The sequence below is a fragment of the Vigna unguiculata genome, chromosome 6 (genome assembly GCF_004118075.2).
Source record: "Vigna unguiculata cultivar IT97K-499-35 chromosome 6, ASM411807v1, whole genome shotgun sequence".
NCBI lineage: Eukaryota > Viridiplantae > Streptophyta > Magnoliopsida > Fabales > Fabaceae > Vigna > Vigna unguiculata.
The window spans coordinates 30,101,944-30,123,567 of NC_040284.1; the positions used below are offsets into that span (position 1 = coordinate 30,101,944).

General features: G+C 33.5%; 4 protein-coding genes across 5 annotated transcripts; all 4 read right to left on the bottom strand.

Moving 5' to 3' along the window:
* Positions 1 to 139: 139 nt before the first annotated feature.
* On the bottom strand, positions 140 to 1,067 carry LOC114188795. Its single transcript, XM_028077441.1, has 2 exons — positions 584 to 1,067; positions 140 to 473 (listed from the first exon to the last, which is right to left on the bottom strand). Exons 1-2 carry the CDS (start codon positions 1,005 to 1,007, stop codon positions 457 to 459), a joined length of 441 nt encoding a protein of 146 aa, XP_027933242.1. The 5' UTR covers positions 1,008 to 1,067; the 3' UTR covers positions 140 to 456.
* A 287-nt stretch (positions 1,068 to 1,354) lies between these two features.
* Positions 1,355 to 3,767, bottom strand: LOC114188794. Of its 2 annotated transcripts, XM_028077440.1 has the most exons (4): positions 3,365 to 3,593; positions 3,012 to 3,108; positions 2,545 to 2,610; positions 1,355 to 2,098 (listed from the first exon to the last, which is right to left on the bottom strand). In XM_028077440.1, the coding sequence occupies exons 2-4, from the start codon at positions 3,069 to 3,071 to the stop codon at positions 1,595 to 1,597; spliced, it is 630 nt and encodes a 209-aa protein (XP_027933241.1). In that variant the 5' UTR covers positions 3,072 to 3,108; positions 3,365 to 3,593; the 3' UTR covers positions 1,355 to 1,594. The 2 variants fall into 2 exon arrangements, with proteins under 2 accessions (XP_027933241.1, XP_027933240.1); XM_028077439.1 differs by lacking the exon at positions 3,012 to 3,108 and having other exon boundaries at positions 3,365 to 3,767.
* Positions 3,768 to 4,644: 877 nt separating this feature from the next.
* Positions 4,645 to 8,872, bottom strand: LOC114187154 (putative hydrolase C777.06c). The gene is made up of 10 exons (XM_028075302.1): positions 8,592 to 8,872; positions 8,388 to 8,523; positions 7,417 to 7,544; positions 6,977 to 7,124; positions 6,788 to 6,893; positions 6,394 to 6,452; positions 5,686 to 5,721; positions 5,482 to 5,591; positions 5,224 to 5,290; positions 4,645 to 4,832 (listed from the first exon to the last, which is right to left on the bottom strand). Exons 1-9 carry the CDS (start codon positions 8,780 to 8,782, stop codon positions 5,233 to 5,235), a joined length of 972 nt encoding a protein of 323 aa, XP_027931103.1. The 5' UTR covers positions 8,783 to 8,872; the 3' UTR covers positions 4,645 to 4,832; positions 5,224 to 5,232.
* Positions 8,873 to 11,368: 2,496 nt separating this feature from the next.
* LOC114186719 (serine carboxypeptidase-like 11) lies at positions 11,369 to 15,427 on the bottom strand. Its single transcript, XM_028074697.1, has 14 exons — positions 15,186 to 15,427; positions 14,925 to 15,070; positions 14,705 to 14,781; positions 14,444 to 14,566; positions 14,214 to 14,316; positions 14,040 to 14,077; positions 12,970 to 13,068; positions 12,805 to 12,891; positions 12,562 to 12,711; positions 12,379 to 12,450; positions 12,161 to 12,279; positions 11,960 to 12,073; positions 11,820 to 11,865; positions 11,369 to 11,661 (listed from the first exon to the last, which is right to left on the bottom strand). Exons 1-14 carry the CDS (start codon positions 15,350 to 15,352, stop codon positions 11,578 to 11,580), a joined length of 1,425 nt encoding a protein of 474 aa, XP_027930498.1. The 5' UTR covers positions 15,353 to 15,427; the 3' UTR covers positions 11,369 to 11,577.
* Between the last annotated feature and the right edge of the window lie 6,197 nt (positions 15,428 to 21,624).

Here is a 21,624-nt window from a genome sequence, read left to right on the forward strand (position 1 = left end):
TCAAACTTCAATTATTGACAGAAATATTTGAAATAAAAGAAATATTACCGAAATATTTTATAGTACGTTTTCTTTTATTGATAAAAAGTACATTTTTTTAATATATGCTTAACTATTAACAAAAAATAATATTAAAAACCATCTTTTATGATTTTATAATTTTCTATAAATTAGTTTTAGAAGCATAGCCGGTTAAAATAACATTTCCTTCATTTTTAGTTAAAAAATAAATAAAGAACACACTACTGGTTTGATCTTTTCTTGTCAATTCTGGAGGGAGGGTTTGAAAACAAAAATGATTCAGGAGATTTCAGATTATTTCTGAAATCGAACCCAACTAACGAGTCCACTTTGGGTTAACACTTGTTCTTACGGGACGAAAGATTATAATTCACAAATCACTTGAGGATTTTGGATGGCTGATCTCGGCTGTTCTTCTGCTGTTTCAAAGGAATTTCAGGGGGAGCAGGAACCTGCAAAAGACACTCCGATGCTTAAGTATGTCAGAGTATCAGAATAATTTAATGCGTAATCAATGCATGGAACAGTGTGCTATTTATACTATTTTACTTATGAGTCCTACTTGAAATGGGCTTTCTGGCCCGACCATTCCCCTGTTGGCTATTCTTGGATCCAGAGTTTAGGGGGAAAATACCAAAGGATTCTTCGGGAGTTGACGGTATTCGGTACTCGGCTATGAGGGTCTCTGGGGGTTTCATGTCGGCTAGAGTGGTTGTGTCGCGGATCTGGGCTATTTTGTGGAAAGATACTTGTAATATGAGGTATGCGGCTTGTAACGCGGGGTAGGCGGGCATCTGGGTAGTTGCCGAGGGCCGCATGGTTTGTAAGGTTGCCTTCTGTGAGTATGTGGTCTTCGGCCTTGTGGAGGGTTGCGCTCCGGGGGGGCGTTTGGTGTGGCGCATGCGGTTGGTGTGATCTGGGTTGAATAAGCGGTCCTCGGCCCTGTTGAGGGTCGTGCTTCCGGGAGGGCGTTTGGTGTAGCGCATGCGGTTGGTGTGATCTGGGTTGAGTAAGCGGTCCTCGAGACTTGCTGGGAGCCGTGCACCAGGGGTTGTGACCTTTCATAGCGGAATGTGATGTGGGCGGTAGCCAGCCTTGTTGGGTGTCTCCTGAACGCAGGGGGGCTTCGCTAAGGTACGGGTTGGCGGAAGGGTTTGGTGTTGCGTACCTAGGCTGGGACAACTTCTATGCAGTTGCATTTTAGATGAATCATACATTTTTATTCGAACCATGCATATTTAAAAGATGCCTTATCAGATTATTGTTCCTGTAAAAGTTAAAACTGTTTAACCATCCAGCATTGCTCAATCTCTAGAGCTATCTTGTCCTTTGATTCATACTTTTTCTGAACATTAAGACGTCCAAGCCAAGACCGTACACTGTATTGCTTTGATAACTATGATTCACACTTTCACTGATTAAGACTTTGCAGTCCGAAACCAAAACCAAAACCTAAGTAACATAGGATTTTGAGTTCTAAACTGTAACCTGAATTTAAGAAAGTGATTTGCAATATTTACAACATAAGAGGGAGATTAAAAAAGTCGTAAACTTGAAACCCTTTGCAGCTGTCTCAGTTCTGCATAACCTGCCCTTGCCTGCTACTCTCCTTCCCATTTTCTAACATCTGATGAGTAGAAATACAGTTGAAATCAACCACATTGTCGCCACTAACATACACTACTCGGAAAATGTCATACTTCATCTCAATGGAGAAACGTTCAAGATATGGCATCATCCATTTTCTTTGGTCGGAGTTCAGAATCCATGAGTAACAAAAATGGAGAGACTTCCACACATGCATGCACACCATTCTGGGTTTGCTTTGTCCCTTCAAGCAAAGCCCAGAGGTTGTTCCTTCCATTTTGGCAAAACGAGACCTTAAAATTGCAAGAACAGCGTAGCAGAGATCGTTAAGGTCATTGGTAGTGGTCGCTGCTGAGTTCAAGGATAGTATGTCCCCAGTGGAGAATTTTGCTGTTGAAGACCCATCTCTTGACTCTCCACCGTAAGCTTCAAGGAAACTGTGATCAATTAATACACCCATGGTTGATATGCTGTTGGTTAACATTGTTTTCTGTAGAGTGCCAACAATAGCATAAATAAATACACAGAAAACTACGAATAAAAGGAAAAGGTTATCGATGTATGTTGATTAAAGTGAAAGATAGCGAAAGAATAAGAGTTTACATGTTCTGTCTAGTTTATAACCTAATAAGGTGACAATTCCGTAAAGAGTTTACATGTTCCGTCTCTTATGCATTCCATAATAGTTAAAATGTCTGAGTATTTCATAATATATAAATAAGGTATAAATCACATCTTACAAATTTTACAAAGTTGAATTAAACTTAAAATCATAAACAAATTCTAAGCTACCAGTTCTCAAAATGATATCAATTGTTCCACCTGTGTGGGCTGGCAGTTGATTTGGTTGAAGCGAACGTCATTTTTTGCAAATGCATTTTATTAGGAATTGGTGACTTTTCCTATTTTGATGATTCAAGAAAGAATCCAACTTACAAGGGTTGAGATCAGCTCCTCTTTTTCCTTACTTGAATGTCTCGGCCATGCTCCATACCATATGATCTGATTACACAGCATAAAAATCACAAAGTTAACAAATAAATCAAGAAAGATAAAGAACAATGGTGTGTGATATGCACAATCAGAAGAAGATCAACCCAAAGAGATTACGATTGACAAAAAACAGAACAAAACATCATTTGTGGGATAGATGGAATGAAACCGGTGTAAGTACAGTAGAAGTTTAGAATTTTGTTGGGTCCAAAAAATAATTTTAATCTATGAAACAGGGGTAATTATTGTCGAAATTTAGGATTTTCTGCTTCTAATTCAGGAAATTGATTATCGCTGAGAAGCCACATGGTAAAAACAACTAGATAATTGAACACAAGCAAAATCACTTATGTTAAACTGATATATCTGTAAATAGATGACAGATTAAACCATTACAGATGGTAAACTACCATGAAGCAATGGCATCTGAAGTTGTCATTCATTGAAAGATAGAAGTTGTTGATGAACATGAACTCGTGGGTCCAAAATCCCACGTGGAAAACAAATCTGAAAATAAGAATGATAAATATAATCAATTTAGGATGCAAACTGTCAGTTATTGTCTTCCAAGCCAATTATTGGTATCATTCAAGGATACAAAACGGGTTTTCATAGACTATAATCGGCAAAGTTTCAAACCAATTGAATCCACTAGACACAGAAATTTAGAGCATACAATTCAAAACCGAGATAATTAAGTTTAGGAGAAATGATTTAAAATGAACTGGAATTAAAAAACTGAGAAATTAAAGAAAAAACTTACCATATTTCCATGGATGCTTCTAAATATAGAGCTCTGAACACAACCAAGGCTCTCAGTAGTTAAGGAGAAGTGTTTGAGTCCATGAACTAGGTCATCTATGATCACAATAGTTGGCTTGAAAACGAAGAAACTTATGTCCAAATTCTTCTTGTTAAAAGGCACAGAACATGCCATCTCTTACGTTTGTACTGTGTATATCTTAGCCTTGCTTTTAAGCTCCTTCACTGGCTCTAAATTACCAATATATGTATTTGTCTCTGAGAATCTTCAAATACGAAAAACAAACCATAAAACACGCATACCCGAAGCTTCCATCAATTTGAAGCTGCTTTCTAGAAAAGTTCCTAATTGGTTTGAGGAACTCAATTGGTTGTTTCCTTCTGCATGGTCTTCTGTTGTGTTTCTTGTAAACGACCAAGTCTTGCAAATGGAAACCAAAAAGATATCACGTGCATTGACTAGTTCAACACGTTCACATGTTTTGTGACATGAACAAAAAAACGTCTAATGTCTAAGACATTTATGGTAGAACGTTGTTGCTCTGTATATATTTTTTATTACAATTTCAGAAAGCATAAAATAAATGAGAGGATAAATATAATATTAGACATGCAGAACATAAATAAAGTTGTTTAAGAATTTATGGTATACTTTTATTTTTGTAAAAACATAACATATTTCAATAATATCATTTGATGTAAAAAAAAATGAAACAAGGCTCAGAAATTTCATTTTAATTCAACATGGATTGTAATTTCATTTTAATGAAATGCAAATGTTAATAGATTGTAAAAGTCACAGGGTACTAACTATGAGGTCAAGACTTAGGTTTATGTAATTGATGCTACTGTAACATGAATATATATGACAGTATGCGAGATATTGTTTTTAGAAAATAAAAAATAATTTATAAAGAAATTTATAAATTTAAAAAAAAAACTAATTTATGAACTCGTTGAAATATATTATATAATACATACATACACTCGACATATTTTACCCCATTTCTTAGAATAAAGAATCCGTTACATTATAAGTAACAATCTAAACACAAACGTGAGATTTACTCTCGTTTCTATCATATTGTGTTAAAAAAATTTATTAAGTTGCATGTTTTAAAATTGGCCTAAAATAATTGAGTGGAATGGGTTAAAAACTTACGGGTCAAATAAAAATTGCTACGTGAATCCTTTAAGCTCTTAAAACTCATTGCTACTGAATTCATTTTCTCGGATTAAGGAGTCTATTATAGAATTATTTTAATACACAGCTTTCGCGAGTTTAATTTGAAGAATCGGGATTTCCATCAAAATAAATTATCATTGTTATACAGGAATGCCACCTTAAGCAAAAATGTGGCTTTTTAATACTACAAAAAATGAGGATCCTGTAAAGAATATTAATGCTCCAATACAGTCTAATTAACATCACAGTGTGTGGGATACATTGTCACATCACATGCTTTAACCTGCAATAACATGATACAGCACATATTAAGATTTAAGAACATCGATATTCATCGAAAGTCAACTTGGCAACTTATAAAGGAATACACAGGGTGAAAAATGGTAAATAATATGTGTGGTATTAAAATACGTAATCAATTCCAAAATGTCAATGGCTAAGGTACAAAGAAGGCTGTGCTTGTTTTCGGAGACAAAACTTCTCTACTTCATATACACTCCACTGAACTTATCTACTTCTATATTATGGGAGTAAATTCTCAGTTTTTACTACTACCCAAGCAAATGAGTCAATTATTTTGCCATCCCACACCCACTCCCTATCCTTTTCCTTAAATCAGACACAAATTGACACACCACTCATCAAACACTTTTGAAAAAATGAAGTATCATTACCTTTCCATACTATAAGTTTATGGGGACTCTCAGACCATCATGAGCAAGCTGCACTGGAATACCTTCCCTAAATAATACAATAATAGAAGAGTCATTACTATCTTTTTCTAAAATCTACAACATATAAATAGAGTAAAGCACACACACATATAAGGGTTTAGTATTCTGGGTTCCCATGTTACTATTAGATCATCGTGTCAGTTATTACTATATGTACTTGCAACGATTTTGACTTCTTCAAAAAATAATAAGACGTACCTTTTAGACCACTCCTTCAAAAACTCGTTGTCTTTGTGGTGATCAAACTCGTGAGTCATACCAATAAGTAGTGCCTGCTTAGGACACAATCTCTTCAGAGTTTCTAGAGTCTGCAAAATTACCAATTAATAACACGGCAACATCAACGTCAGGGACAAATGAAGTGTAAACATAACCCTTTTTTGGGTAAAATGGAAAACAAACCTGTGGAAAACAAAGGTGAACATTATGTGACCCAGTCTGTGATAACACAAAGAACAAACAAGAAAACGTGAATTAACAAGTAAAGCAATACAAAAGGTAAAACACAGAATAAAATTACATGAATCTGAAAAATTCTCACTTCCAAAATTATCAAGAATGAAACTTGATATTTATGTTTTTTAAGCAATTAAAGGACACGAGGATTCATTATTTTAATGTTGCAGATATGTGAAGTGCAAGAAACTTTTAAAACGATTGTCTAGCACACATGCATCGAGTAATTATATTTTATCATACTTTTTGATAAAATTATTAAACTTACACCAAATAAGAGGTGTCCGTCATTTATAAGAAAAATAAATAAACTTGAAAAAAAAAATCCTGTGAAGAGACACTAATATTCCGTAAAACAAATTAACAAAAAATTGAATCAAAGCAAGCCATAAGAAACAGTTAAAAAAGCACTTTAAATCATACAGGGATGATGCAACAGAAAATAAATCAAGCATGTCAAGTGACAAGAAATTAAAAAAAAAATCCTTAAAAATTCATAATAAGACACTTTTCCATGTGATTCTTTATTGATATATTATGTACATTATGGGAACAAATTCAGTGGCAGAACATAACTGATTATATACCTGGAACACAGCATGAACATCATATTTATAATTTAAACCCAAAAGAGTTGAAGATGGAACTACTGACCCTATACAATGAATCCAATATAAGAAGATCCAACTGTCCAGCCCCGCTTTTTGAGATGACTGTAAGAAGAAATTTATTGCTAGATATAAGATATTGAAATTCGTAATTCATTTGATAACTTTCTTATGCATGCTTCAAACATGAAACTTGTCTTATGGGTGATGGTGTTATTGCAATCTAAAAAGCTACACATGCTGTCCAAACTACAGAATGACAGCATGCGCCAAACAGCCAAAATGAGCAATCAATGACCGATATGTCCTTTTCCCATGGAAGAGATAAGAGAGTCAGAGTATATGATACAACAGATAGAGTATAGACTATTTATATCATAGAAAAGATATACATAGTAGATGTATATGTCCAAGCAAGAAGAAATTAATTTAAAACATACCATACTCTGTACTAGCAGGAAACCGTGAAACATCAGATATGTAAGCCACCCTGCTTTTCTCACCAAAAAGAAAGCCTAAACATATATAATCCTCCCCATGCATAACCTACATTCATAGAGGAACAGTTAGATCCTTATAATAAAGGGTGCCGCATCATCACCATTAAAGACAAAGACCTAGAAATTAACTGGTAAAGGAGTAAATTTTAATCCTGATGCAGAAAAAGGTTGGTTGCAGTCATCAGCAATAATGTTCCAGTCAATTTGAGCCACCCTTCGTATTTCTTCTCCTTCCTTAAGCTTTTTCCGAACCAAATAGGGAAACTTCTCTGCTATGCTGTTGCAAAGATTTAAAACATGGATTCAACTACTCAAGACTATAAGACAAACATGAAATCAAACGAAAGGGGCATAATTCAGCAGCAGGGGTTACATTGTGATAAAGAATCAAGAGAAGACCGTTTTACAGATATACTGGCGATCAAATACAATGGTTGATAAGTGCACCCAAAGCACTCATGTTGTCTCAAAGGCTTGCATGAAAGTTTCATATTATATTGGTTAAATCAAGTATGTAAGTTAATATTACTATATTCTATAAAAAAACAATAAATCCCTAATAGAGTTACCTATCCATTGAATGTTGACTTAGATATAAGGGTGTGGGATCAATATCATTTATTGGACTAAAATGCTGCACAGCACGTATATCATCCAATCCAAGGACAGCATCAGCATGTTCATGAGTTAAAATAATCTGTAATTCAAGCACATTTAAATTTGTTTTTCAGATAAAATGAAATTCAGGTCAACCCAAACTGCAAGGAAATAATACAGGTAAAAGTTAGTAAAACTATGGTAAGCACAGAATTGTATCAATAAATAGTCTGCAGATTCATATCAAATATTACAATATTTCATGTCTTATGAATCATTTATATCTTTATTTTTTCCAAAATGACTTTCTTTCCTGGCAGTATGCAAAATTTTCACCAAACCTCAGGATTGCTGCTGTGAATAATTTTGTCTTTGCAGAATGGTTCCATATATTCAGATTTCGCAGTGAATCAGTGGTAATTGGCAACTATAAATCTTAAGAGGCTTTGCTTAAGCTGCTAATTTTCTCACAATAAGTAAACTAGAAAACTTCATTGCTTTGCCTGCTCACCTTCCTTACCAGTTATATTGCTAGTAGAGAATCCAACAGACTTTTACAACCTCAGGAATATAAAAAAGCTGGATACCACTTAACAAATTTTCTCATTCAATTGATAAACTTTCACAAGATCGCCCATAGTCCAGTAAATCAGAGATAAGAGAGAAATCGCATCATATTATCAAAACAACAACGACCCTTAACTCATTTTCAACAACTAACACATTGCGCCAAGACATGAAGGACATCCTGCCTACCTAGGTACGAAATGCAACATCAGAAGAAACAACGAATTTCTTTTACATTAGCAATTTATGCTATCCTCATCGAACTTCCAATCGGTTATTAAGAGGCATAAACACACGTTGCATTCTACAATCCACTAGCTTACGCGCAGGGAACCATCTCTAAATTAAGAAGGCGTCATGAGAAAAGTGAACTCACGGAATCAACTCTGGGAATCCGATGGGAAACGAACCACCTAAGCACTGTTTCCCTGAAGGTCTTTCCAACATCGATCAATATGTACTTGCGATCGTTCGCGTCGCCGCAGTAGTCAATCAGGAGAGACGTGTTGCACCTGCAAATCGAGATCTTGAAGCCGTTTCTTGAAATGGAAAAAGGGAAGAGGAGGAGAAAGTGAAGGACCTGTAATTAGGGTTTCGCTCGGGAGGGATGGACAATGACTGGAAGCAAACGGAGCAGGGAGGGTTGGAAGGTTGAAGGAGGCACATGAGATTGGGAACCATGCTGGAACAACCGGTGCCGAGAAAGATCAACGCCGATTCCGAAGGAGTGGGAGTGGCTGCGCCGTCGACGAAGCCATTGGAAGCAGCCATGCCTTCAGTCACGACGGATTCGGAGATTGCAAATCAAAAACAGAGACTCCGTTCGTGATGTATGTTTTGCGTTCTGGTGAACGGATATTCCAACACGAGTGTCAAATTTATAGCGAGATCCAGACCCGCCAAAAGCATCTTTACACTTTTTAATTTTAATATTATTTTTAATTCTCAATTTTCTTAGGTGATATTTAGTGTGAGACTTCGACACTCAAACCCAAGTTTTTTTAATTATTATTATAATTGAAGAATATGATAGTAATGGGTTGATTTTATTTAGTTTGATACAACTAATTACGAGCGGATGATTTGAATGAGTATTAAAATTGAGATGTCGTATTTATTTGTGGGAAAATGTATTCAGATGTTGTAATTATATTAATCTTAATTAGTACGATTAGTTTTACCATGCTTAAAAAGGTTTATCCGCTATATTCAGATGTAGAGGAATATAAATGTTTTTTAATAATTTGAACAACTATAGGTGTAGATTGATTTAGGTTGAATTTTGAAAATCTATTATCTAACACTTGGAATTTTCTTAGTACTTGAGTTGTTTTTCTTGCAAGCATTATAGACTTGAATTAGCGTGTCTACAAGATTGAAATACTAAATGTATCGATGGTGGGAATTAATTGATTTATACTAATTTGGACATATTTTTAGTGTAAATTGATAATAATCGGGTTGATTAACATTTTTATAATTTTGAATACAAATGGTTTTTTATTACTAAAATTTATTAAAAATATTATAATTAGGATTTTCTAATTGTGCAACTTATATGAAGTTTTTTAGATTTTGCATGTTGTTTTAGTATTGAGTTGGTCACTTAAGCGGTAATTATTATTATTTGTCCTAAATACCTTCACTAAAGTTTCTCACCATCTCAAACAACAATATTTCTCTTTCAATGGCTTGAGGTTTAAACAAAATAAAGGTTGAACTAATTCTTACTTGATGGGTTAATGAAACAAATCACATCGCTTAAAGCAATTGTTCACATTTTAGTGTGAGAATCAATATTAATACGATAGTTAATGTTAATTATTTTTCCATTGAAAGGTTTAATTTCTCAACTAATAAAAAATTAAATTAAGTTTATTTTCTTTGAATTTGTTATCATTTAAACGACATAAACTTTTAAGCTATATAAGACATTACTCAAACAACAAGTAAGTCCACAACCTAACTAAAATCTTCTCCTAGTTTCTAACCGTACTATCTTACTCAAACAACACTTTCTTAAGCAAAGTTTCCATAAATAAAATTAAAATAAATAAACCTTTTACTTTTTAATAAAAAATGATGTAATAAAGTTGTACTTTTTTTACTCAAATTGGTAGTTTGTTAAAGTTTGTTAAAAAAAAAATTTGTTAAAGTACCATTTCCCCTTTTTTAATTACTAACACATGTTTTCATAGTGATATATATATATGAATCAATTTACTGAGATGTATATAAAATTAATATATGTGATTATATAATTTAATACTCAAATATACGATGAATGAATATATATTTATAGGTAGTTTTTCAGTTTTTTTAGGGATATAGTATTCTAGTTATAGTGAATTTATGAGAGTCTTTCTATATAGAGCATGTTTGGAGGGAGGTTTCATAAGCTTTTGTTGGAGAGTGAATCTTTTATAGTATCCGATCAACCACAGCAAGGTCAAGTGGATTGGGTCACAATCAAATCGTGGCGCTTGAACTGTTACATTCTTAAGTAAAAAAAGTTGCACCCTGAATAATGTTTATAGCTTTGGGCTTAGTGGTAAGCGTTTGATCCTAACAATTGGTATTAGAGCCAAGGTCACGAGTTGGCATCAATTGTCCCGTGATGAAAGTCAAGTGGACCGAGTCACAATCGAATCGGGATGTTTTTGGCCTAGTGGTAAGCGCTCAATCCTAACAGTTGGTATCAGAGCCAAGATCACAAGTTCGGTTCCCGGTGGACAATTGTTAAGGGGGGGTTGTTGCGGGTTACACAATTGCCCCGTAACAAAGACCGGGTGGACCAAGTCACAATCCAAAGGTGAGATTCTTAGTAGGACAATTGCTGAGGGAGAAATTGTTGTGGGTGGCATCAATTGTTTTGTGGCAGAGACCACGTCAGTCGAGTCACAATCGAATCATTACACTCTTTAAGTAAAAAGAGTTACACTCTCACTAATGATTATTGTTTTTGACCTAGTGATAGACGCTCGATCCTAACAATTGATATCAGAGTCTAAAGAAATCATATATTTTTATCATAAATTTGGTATATTTCCAATTTTATATTCTTTTATTTTATTTTTTATTTTAATAATTTTTCATATAATAACAAATAATTAATGAACTTTCATATAATAATGTATTCTTAGAGACAGTAATACAAAGTTTTTCCAATTTACGTCTCTGATTTGAGTTCTGCATGAACCTGTCTTTCTCACATCTCCATAGAATACAATCTTAAATGTTGTTAACAACTATGAATGAGATTCAATATTTAAAGCTAACAGATATATGATCGGTTTTTTCTTTTAGCAATATTTAATCTCATTAGTTGAAAAGTACTTTCTAAACAATGCCAGTCATAAGGTCCTAAAACCTTCTTCCTCATTGATTTATTTTGAAACAAAACAAAACTGTTATATTTATTGGCTTCAATATAGTATTAATGGTAAGATACATATTGCAAGAATGAACTTAAACTTTATTGGTGAACAAAATCTACCATCGGATTTTGTTATGAACAAGATCCTAAGTTTAGTCCTTGCTAGAGCAAATGATCTTATTATCTGTTCCTACAAAGGCCTCTTAGATAGCCATCTACTGAACATGTCAAGACATTCTTCAGGTTTGTATTCTGGAGCTGTGTGACCTCCACCCTGAAAATATAACAGTACAACCAATGGAATCAAGAATTACCAAATATGCTACATATACTTTATTATCATTACACTTTTTAGATGGAATCTAGAATATACTTATTAAATGGAATCTATATTTGAGCCACAAGAGCAACAAGGAGAACAAAAAAACTTGCCTTCACAGTTGCAAATGTCATTCCATTGGAGTAAGTCCTGGTGTATCTATTTGCAGGAAAACAAAAATCAAATACATAAATTAATTAGTATTTTGGATGAATTAAGCCTGTTGATTATACAACTACAGTTAGTGGAATACCCTGCAACTTGACCATTTGTACGCCATTGCCTCCAATCATCTACAATGGAGTAGTTTAAAGATTTGACCCATGCTTGAGTTGCCAAGAAAGGAACCAAAAAGTCATGATCGCCACTGTCAGCAATATAGAAAAGTTATCTGGTATGTGAAATTCAAACTATAGTTCAAACCTTATTCAATATATGGAGAAAGAATATTGACCTGTATATGAGCGAACGATAGCCCATTCGACTCAGATTTACGTGATACTCAAAACTGCTTGGGATATCTTTCTTGTAAGGTATATCGTACGTACAACGACGCCATTTTCCTATACTTCCCTGCACATGCAACCAAGATACCAAGATTTATGTTATATATGAACTTGTATATGCAATTGTATGTAAGAAATTTACTGTCATTTATATCAATTACTACACCTGACGAACATGTAATGCAGTGCGAACATTATCATCATTGGCCCAAAAACCGCAGAGGAAGTATACATAACTCTGGATGGTAGTTCACAAAAGGTATGTTAAACAACCAATGCATGTTATAGCAAATATATCATTGCACAAATATGAAAAAAAAATTGTGATTGAATAAGGCATGAAGATTACTCGACAGTTTAAGGATGGCAATTTGAGACGAGTGTTTAGGAAATTCGTGCTGGAATATTTCTTAATTAGTGATCTCCTCCAAGATGTTTCGGTATCCATCCACTCACATAATGGGTCCAAAATATTGACAGTACTAACTCCTGATAAAGCCTATAACAATGAACCAATTATTGACTTTGTGATTGTTTGTTATTAGAGATTCTGCAAATGAAAATCTTGCAAGCAAAGATCAAATAAGCGTACCTCGTTGAATGACTCGATATCTCTAGAGCATAATACATTTTTGACGTCTACTTTTATGTACTCTCCTCTGCAATTTTTTTGTAGTGACTTTTCATTGTAACAAGAGAGTTTAGTTAGCATTTGATTTTCTTCAACATAGTTGTTGATGAATTACAATGAAATTACCTCATATAATTCATCGGAAATAAGTCCCATTCCATGAGAAAAAGGAATTTGATAATTATTTTCTCTTGCAGTAGTAGCAGCATTCCCTAACAGGTATCCCTAAAGAAAAAAAAACATTTTATGATGAGTACATTACAAGTGTCTATCTTTTTTTTTTCAAATTTCGACACACATTCTATGCTTCTAGAGTCATACAGAAATATATTTTTAATTATTTTGACAACACCTCTTTAATTGTTTGAAAAATATTTTAATATGTACCCTGTGAGATTGTTTGTTTAAAGATAATGCGTGCAATCTGTAAAAGACCTAGGACTATTCTAATTTACTCTTTCATTCTCAAGCAGGAAGGTTTTTTAATTAGAGGGACAAAATTGTCCATTAAACCTAGCAACGTTTTCCTTGGTTTTTTGATAAAGAATACTGAGATTGAGATTTCCAATTTGAAAGCTCTTTATGGCACATGTATAATATTTTTTGTTGGTTTTTGTTGACTCGGATATCTGTATTACTATATTAAAATTATCAAATATATTAACGTATAGTAAGAATATTATTTTTCTAAAAGGATATATAAGTTAAACAAAGATGATAATATAATCAAAGTTGGCAAACAATTCCACTTTTCTGAAATCATTTTTACGGAGTCATGCCACTTAAAATAAAGCCTCTTTTTCTTTTTCTAGTTTTTCAGAAAAAGAAAAAACAATGACGAACATTTTATTTTGTATCAATGCACACCTTTGACAATTGATATATGCTACAAGGTATCATACCCAACTACTCAAATCTCACTTAAATTTGAAAAAGTTGTGTTTAATATTAACTAACTACTTGGAATATATGATCAAGCAGTGAGCAGTTTTAGTATTTGCAGGAGATGTTACATCCGAATTTTCAAAGCTTTTTAATGCAATCAATCATTGTTACAAAACAAATTAATGCATATAAGAAATTCACTCCTCTAAACTTCTATTTTTGGTAATACTTTGATTCCTCTCACGCAAACATTGTAGTAATAATTGTGGAAAAATGTATACCCAACATCAAAGAGATTTTAAGATGCTAACCTGGAGATTTATCCATGGTTGAACCCCTTTTTCATTTGCTGAAAACAAGAGAATTTGGCAATCACTAAACTTTCAACCAAACTATTAACCCAATGGCGCTATGATATACAAATTAATCAGCGTCTACCTATGGTTTGTGGATCAAATTTGTAGCGCAAATAGCTTTTTTTTTACCTTGTGAAATTTCTTGAACAATCACTGGAACAAGAAAGCCAGAGTACGAATCGCCACCGATGTAAACTTCGTTTGACAAAAAAGTTGGATGATCAATCAGCCACTGCAAACAGTTAATAATCACTGTAACAACTAATACTTTTGTCTACAAACAAAGCAAAAAAAAATAGAAAAACAAAAAAACAATTTGATGATTGTGAAATAAAGAAACGAAAGAAAAGGATGAACACCTTCCTTAGAAATTGATGGGCCAGGTGAACAATTATCCAGTCACTTCTTTGAGCAGTAGACTCTGTTGTGGAATAAGTGAATCCAGAGAAAACTGGCAAGTCTACAAATATTATGCTACTAACCTACCAAAAATAGTTATGACAAATATAAGAGACCAATAAATAAGCATAACATAATGAGAAACGGATGTGATAAAATAAATACAATAAAAGCTCAAACATCAGTTTGAACCAAGAAAAAGGAAGAAACATAATGGACACCTTAGTCCACGAATGTTTCCTGTAGAACAAATTGGGGATGGTTCCATCGTATTCCTCGTGCTTAAAACCAAGAGGACCTGCAACGTTAAAATAAAGTAAAGTACAAATCGGGAAAGAAAGTAAATATGGTTAAAAAGTGAAATTTAAACTTAAACCTAATTCATAAAACCAAAGTGAGATTTGCAATTATGAAATCGCCATATATCTATATGGATATTACCTATCTCTAAGACAAGGGCAGAGAAGCCTGAGCAACCAGGACCACCAGGGAGCCAAAGAATGAGAGGATCCTCCTTTGGATTGTTCTCCGACTCAATGAAGTAGTAGAATGCCTGAACATCCTCTGATTCACCCACTCCCACATATCTATTCAACAAATATAATGTAACATTATATGTCTATGGCTTTCGTTCAAGCAACTGATTCTAATCCCATGATTAGAAGTACTGTAATGTTTTGTTGTGGGGTGAGTTTAACTTACCCGGTTTCAAGGACAAAAGGAAGTGGTCCTTCGAATCCAGGAAGGAACTTAACCGTGGAGCCAGACCATGCAATTTGAAAGAAGAAGAGCGATAATAGAAGAAGGGGAAGTATAAGGCCGTAACAAATGAAACCAGAAGTAGTGTAACTTGCACTAAAGTTAGCCATTTTTAAAATGGTGTTTACCTTTTGTCTAGGGGCATTTCCATGGTTCTTAAATGGAGTTTGTCAGTCCTGGATGACACCATTATTTTTAATTATTATTAATTAGTATTTTCCTGTTACATTACACTAATCCCAGTCCTATCCTATCATATTCTCATGGCATTGGAAAGGTGGATAGGGTTGATCTCAACTTGGACCCACAAACAAGCGACAGGGTCTGGTTCAAGCATGTGTCACTGTGGCTGGCTGGGACATTTCATTTGCTTATCTTTGGACATTTATGGAGCCCATCATAATCCTAATGATTCTCATTTTAGAGGAATGCAACAGGCTAGAAGAGTACAATATGCTTCAAATACATTTTTGTAAAACAAAAAATTACAATTCTAAATACTAAATATTTTAGTTTAATATAATAAGAATTAATATATCTTATTTTTAATACAATAAATATAATATTATTTTAATATAATAATTTAATTACATTGGCTTTATCCTTAATTATTAATATAATTAAATATCTATATAACATATATTTAATAATAATAAATTAAATTAATATATAACTAATTTTCTTCTACTAAATACACATAATATTTATTAAAAACTAGAAACACTCAGTTATATTAGCTATTAATTGATTTTAAATAAAATTAATAAAATTAAAATTGTTTTATTAAGAATATAATATATTTATTGCAAACAAATTATTTTCTCATTTTAATTTTTTTAATAATTATATTTTTATAAATTTATTTTGGCTATTTATTTTTCATAAAGTTTCTAGTTTTTATATATTTTTTTATTTTTTCTATTTTTTTAGCTTATCTTTTTTTAAGACTTCCTCTAGGATTTTGTTTTTTAGAAAATGCCCTTAAGTAGATAGAAAAGAATTAAAAATGAAATTCCTAAATTGATTTGGAAAAATTAAATATCATTGATATGGAAGAATTAACACAATTGAGTATTTAAAAAATAAATAAAATTGGTGTGTTTATTTAAAATTTAAATTTAAATTTAAATAATTCATACCTTATAATTCATATCTCATATCTCATAATAAAATTTAAATAATTCATATCTCATAATAAAATTTAAATTACATTTAAGTTTTAATTTACTTAAATTGTATATGCATGCAGTTTATATGTTTTTTGAGTTTTGAGTTTGCTAAAGTAGAAGTGGACTTTACAAATTTTTTTCTAAAAATCATCAAGCAATTTTATAATAAAATGATTAATCCAAATTGAATCACAAAACATTATTTTGGTTCAAAATTTGTATTAAATTAAAACCAAATCATATATATTTAGTAATTATTAGCTAACTAAATATTAAAAACAAAGAAATGCATGTTCAGAAAGAAGAATTTTATTAATTCTTGTATCTTTTTAAATTTATATATTAAGCAATGAGAGAGAGTATTGCTAAGAGAAGGATTTCAAAAACAGATTGGATGACAATCAGGTAGATACGTGTTTTTGATTATCATATATTAGTAAAAGATTATATTTATCTTTTTTATTGAATTGATATGTAAATTTTATATCCGTCTTTTTATTGTCTTAAATATTAATTTAATAATTCAAAAAAAAAAAATGATCTGCACAGCACGTATATCATCCAATCCAAGGACAGCATCAGCATGCTCATGAGTTAAAATAATCTTCAATTCAAGCACAATTAAATTTGTTTTTCAGATAAAGTGATATTCAGGTCAACCCAAGCTGCAAGGAAATAATACAGGTAAAAGTTCGTAAAACTATGGTAAGCACAGAATTGTATCAATAAATATTCTACAGTTTCATATCAAATATTACAAAGTTTCATGGCTTATGAATCATATATGTATATTTTTACCAAAACGATTTTCCTTGCTGACAGTATGCAAAATTTTCACCGAACCTCAGGATTGCTGCTGTGAATAGTTTTGTCTTTGCAGAATGGTTCCATATATTCAGATTTCGCAGGGAATGAGTGGTAATTGGCAACTATAAATCTTAAGAGGCTTTGCTTAAGCTGCTAATTTTCTCACACTAAGTAAACTAGAAAACTTCATTGCTTTGTCTGCTCACCTTCCTTACCAGTTATATTAGCTACAGTGATTCACAGAATGACAACATTACTGATTTCTTCCTTACCTACGAAATATTTTGATGGCTTCATCATGGACCTGTCCTCTCTACTCATGGCCTAAACAGATATCTTTACCAGCATATATCTGAAATGTAATACCCATTAAATTGCACTGAGATAGCCAAACTCTTCTAAAGTCTCTCTATCATAGGTGATGAATAATAAATATAAATTTTATGATAATAACTATAAGGATAATGATATTTCAACAAAAGTTTTTGACAAGTATTTGACAAAGGTGACGTGGCAGCGATTTTTTTAAAATTTTAATTACGAAATGGTTACTTCACACGTGCAACGGAAAGAGAAACCAAAATGAAATTAAATATCAGTTAGAGAGAGAAAGTGAAGAGAGAAAAGGGGGAAAGTGAGGTCGGGAGGTTGCGAAGTGAGAAAGTGAAGAGAGAAAAGGGGGAAAGTGAGCCCGCCGAAGTTTGTGGTTCAGTGAAAGTGAGATTCCGGCAACCATTTCGCCGGGGGTGGAGGATAGTTATTCGTGAAAGCGAGAAAGATAGAGAGCAAGAGGGATAAAGCGAGAACGAGAACGAGAGAGTGATCGGAGTTAAGCATTGCAGATTAGTGGTGGATAATTGCAGTCATTGACGCCGTTTGGGTGGATTACCAGAGGCAGGTCGTAGAAGAAGTCGTCGACGACAAGGAATTCGTCATCCCGAGCGTACAATCGAAGCTATGAACAAACGAAGCAGTTAAATGAATGCATGTTTGATGAGGGAAATGCCTCTGTCACTTATTGAATGAATCATCATTGATCGTAAAAGGAAATCTATAGAAAGTCTCGACTATCCATATGCAGTAATCATAATCATTAACTCTACTCCCCACATATTTTGTCCTAACTCCCCGAAAATTGGTGCAGGTTTGATGAGGGAAATGCCTCTGTCACTTATTGAATGAATCATCATTGATCGTAAAAGGAAATCTATAGAAAGTCTCGACTATCCATATGTAGTAATCATAATCATTAACTCTACTCCCCACATATTTTGTCCTAACTCCCCACATATTGGTTTGAGGTTTTTATTTTGGTTCTTGTTTGCCTACATTACTGAAAAATTAATTGGGTTGGATTTGGATAATTGTAAGCAATATATGTCTGACTGAATCGAATATTATTGATGTATTTACTAAATTTAAAATCATTGTATTGGGTTTTTTTTTCAGCTTTCTTAGTAAAGTTTGCCCAAACTCCCCAAACATATATGCATAACTCCCCACATCTGCATGACATGTTTTACACATGATTGTGGAGTTTAAAAAGCACAAAATTCAGTGAAAGCAGTGTTAATTGGAGGTCTGGACTTCGTCAATAATTTGCATAATTGTTTATGCTCCAATAAGGAGATTTAAATAAAGTTGTGTACAATATGCAAACAATACTGATTAAGTTGAACTCCACTCCCCAAGTAGTTGCACTTAACTCCCCACTTACCATTACAGGTTTGAATTTGGCCTCTAGTAAGTCTACACTCCCACCAAATTACTTGAATTGGGATTGGATAATGGAAAGGAATATTTGTTGGGCTAAATCAAACACAAATGATGTGTTTACATATTATATTAATTGTGTTCGCTTTTTCTGCAGTTTTGTTAAAAAAGTTTGCCTTTACTCCCCACATATGTATGCATAAGTCCCCATATCTGCGTCAAATATTTTTTACTGGTTTGTGTAGTTGAAAAAGCACAAAAAGTCCAACTGTACTCCCCACATAAGGGCGAGTAACTCCCCTTTTTTGTAACAGGTTTTTACTTGGGGTCCTCTGAGGCTACACTCCCACTAAATTAATTGAATTGGAATTGGGTTATACAAACGAATATGTTTCTTAACGAATGAAATACGAATAACGTATTTACCAAATTTTAAATAAGTTTATTGGTTTGTCTTGCAGCTTTGTTCAAAAAACTTCGGTGCAACTCCCCACAAACAACGTCCTTACTACCCACATCTGCGTCAGCTGTTTATAAAATTGTGTGCACATATTAAATCCACATACTTCACTTAATTCAAATTCAATTGGTCCATTAGACTTCGTGATTGAGTTACTTGATGGTCAATGCTCGAAAAAGGCAACTTAAGAATAGTGTTAGTTCAATGTTGAAGCAGTATTGCAAAAGTTCATGTGTACTCTCCACATAGTTGCGAGTTACTCCCCGCTTTTCTATCACGTTTATAGTTGGGGTTCTGTGAGGGTACACTCCCACTAAATTAATTGAATTAGAATTGGGTTATGCATACGAATATTTTTCTTAAGTCATGAAATAAGAATAACGTATTTACCACATTTTAATTAGGTTTATTGGTTTGTCCTACAGTTTTGTTCAAAAAACTTTGCTCCAACTCCCCACATACAGCGTCCTTACTCCCCACATCGGCGTCAGCTGTTTATACAGTTGTGTGCACATATTAAATCAACATACTTCCGTTAATTCAATTTTAATTGGTCCATTAGACCTCGTGATTGAGTTACTTGATGGTCAATGGTCGAAAAAGGCAACTTAAGATTAGTGTTTATTCAATGTTGAAGCAGTATTGCAAAAGTTCATGTGTACTCCCCACATAGTTGCGAGTTACTCCCCGCTTTTCTATCAGGTTTATACTTGGGGTCCTGTGAGGCTACTACTCCCACTTAATTATTTGAAATGGAATTGGGTTATGCATACGAATATTTTTCTTAAGTAAAATAAGAATAACGTATTTACCACATTTTAATTAGGTTTATTGGTTTGTCCTACAGTTTTGTTCAAAAAACTTTGCTTCAACTCCCCACATACAGCGTCCTTACTACCCACATCGGCGTCAGCTGTTTATACAGTTGTGTGCACATATACGCTCGGGATGATGAATTCCTTGTCGTCGATGACTTCTTCTACGACCTGCCTCCGGTAACCCACCCAAACGGCGTCAATGACTGCAATTATCCACCACTAATCTACAATGCTTAACTCCGATCACTCCCTCATTCTCGTTCTCGCTTTATCCCTCTTGCTCTCTATCTTTCTCGCTTTCACGGATAACTATCCTCCACCCCCGGCGAAATGGTTGCCGGAATCTCACTTTCACTGAACCACAAACTCCGGCGGGCTCACTTTCCCCCTTTTCTCTCTTCACTTTCTCTCTCTAACTGACATTTAATTTCATTTTGGTTTCTCTTTCCGCTGCACGTGTGAACTAACCATTTCGTAATTAAAATTTAAAAAAAACCGCTGTCACATCACCTTTGTCAAATACTTGTCAAAAACTTTTGTTGAAATATCATTATCCTAATTATAATAAGAATAATTACACTTTTACAGTTATACTTAGGTCAATATGACCCTGATTTTTAAATAGGATGGAAATAAGCCTTCATCTTATGACTCTCTGCACTCATCTGACAAACTGAGTCTCCAAATAATATTGTGAATCTGAAGTAAAAGTAACATTAATTATATTTCGAGATAACATTTAAGATCTCCGTTAAGGAAATTACAAAATAGAGGAAGCTAAAGGAACCACAGAGATCCCGGTACTCAGACTAGTATTTCATGTTTGCATTCCCAGGTTGGGCATCTTCTAAGTCAGATTTTTTAGAGAAACACCAAAAGAGAACACTCTTCAAAATATCCTTGACATCTTTCAAGAAAGGACATTGTGAATAGACCAAAATCCAAGCATGTATTCAAATGGTTTAGGGTCTAGTTGGATACAAGCTAGAAGAGCTCGAGAGAGTTTGTCTACAGAAAATATAAATCTTTTGCTAGTAGAGAATCCAACAGACTTTTACAATCTCAGGAATATAAAAAAGCTGGGTACCACTTAACAAATTTTCTCATTCAATTGATAAACTTTCACAAGATCGCCCATAGTCCAGTAAATCAGAGATAAGAGAGAAATCGCATCATAATATCAAAACAACAACGGCAATTAGGAGCCAATTTTTCCCCGTGGACGAAGAAAGAGGAAGCAAGCCACTCCATTCAGCTTTGCTTCAGTTATGATGAGACGAGTACTTCATTTGGGGTGTGTTTGATTTGAAAGAAGTTAAATAAGGTGGAAATCATTTTAAAAAAATGGTGAAGCTCGTTGCTCTGTATCTCACCTATTTTCACATATCTCTCTATCTATCTCCTCATCTCTTATC

Coding starts and splice junctions, on each gene's coding strand:
- LOC114188795 (XM_028077441.1), bottom strand. CDS start 1,007: ATGCGCTACACCAAACGCCCTCCCGGAAGCACGACCCTCAACAGGGCC.
- LOC114188794 (XM_028077439.1), bottom strand. CDS start 3,538: ATGGCATGTTCTGTGCCTTTTAACAAGAAGAATTTGGACATAAGTTTC. Junction 2,611..3,364: donor GAAGCATCCATGGAAATATG/GTAAGTTTTTTC, acceptor CTGTGTAATCAG/ATCATATGGTATGGAGCATG. Junction 2,099..2,544: donor AGGAGCTGATCTCAACCCTT/GTAAGTTGGATT, acceptor GGCACTCTACAG/AAAACAATGTTAACCAACAG.
- LOC114187154 (XM_028075302.1), bottom strand. CDS start 8,782: ATGGCTGCTTCCAATGGCTTCGTCGACGGCGCAGCCACTCCCACTCCT. Junction 7,545..8,387: donor GGATTCCCAGAGTTGATTCC/GTGAGTTCACTT, acceptor CTTGAATTACAG/ATTATTTTAACTCATGAACA. Junction 5,722..6,393: donor TATTGGATTCATTGTATAGG/GTCAGTAGTTCC, acceptor GTGTTATCACAG/ACTGGGTCACATAATGTTCA.
- LOC114186719 (XM_028074697.1), bottom strand. CDS start 15,352: ATGGCTAACTTTAGTGCAAGTTACACTACTTCTGGTTTCATTTGTTAC. Junction 14,782..14,924: donor TGCCCTTGTCTTAGAGATAG/GTAATATCCATA, acceptor TTAACGTTGCAG/GTCCTCTTGGTTTTAAGCAC. Junction 13,069..14,039: donor AACCATGGATAAATCTCCAG/GTTAGCATCTTA, acceptor TTTTTTCTTTAG/GGATACCTGTTAGGGAATGC.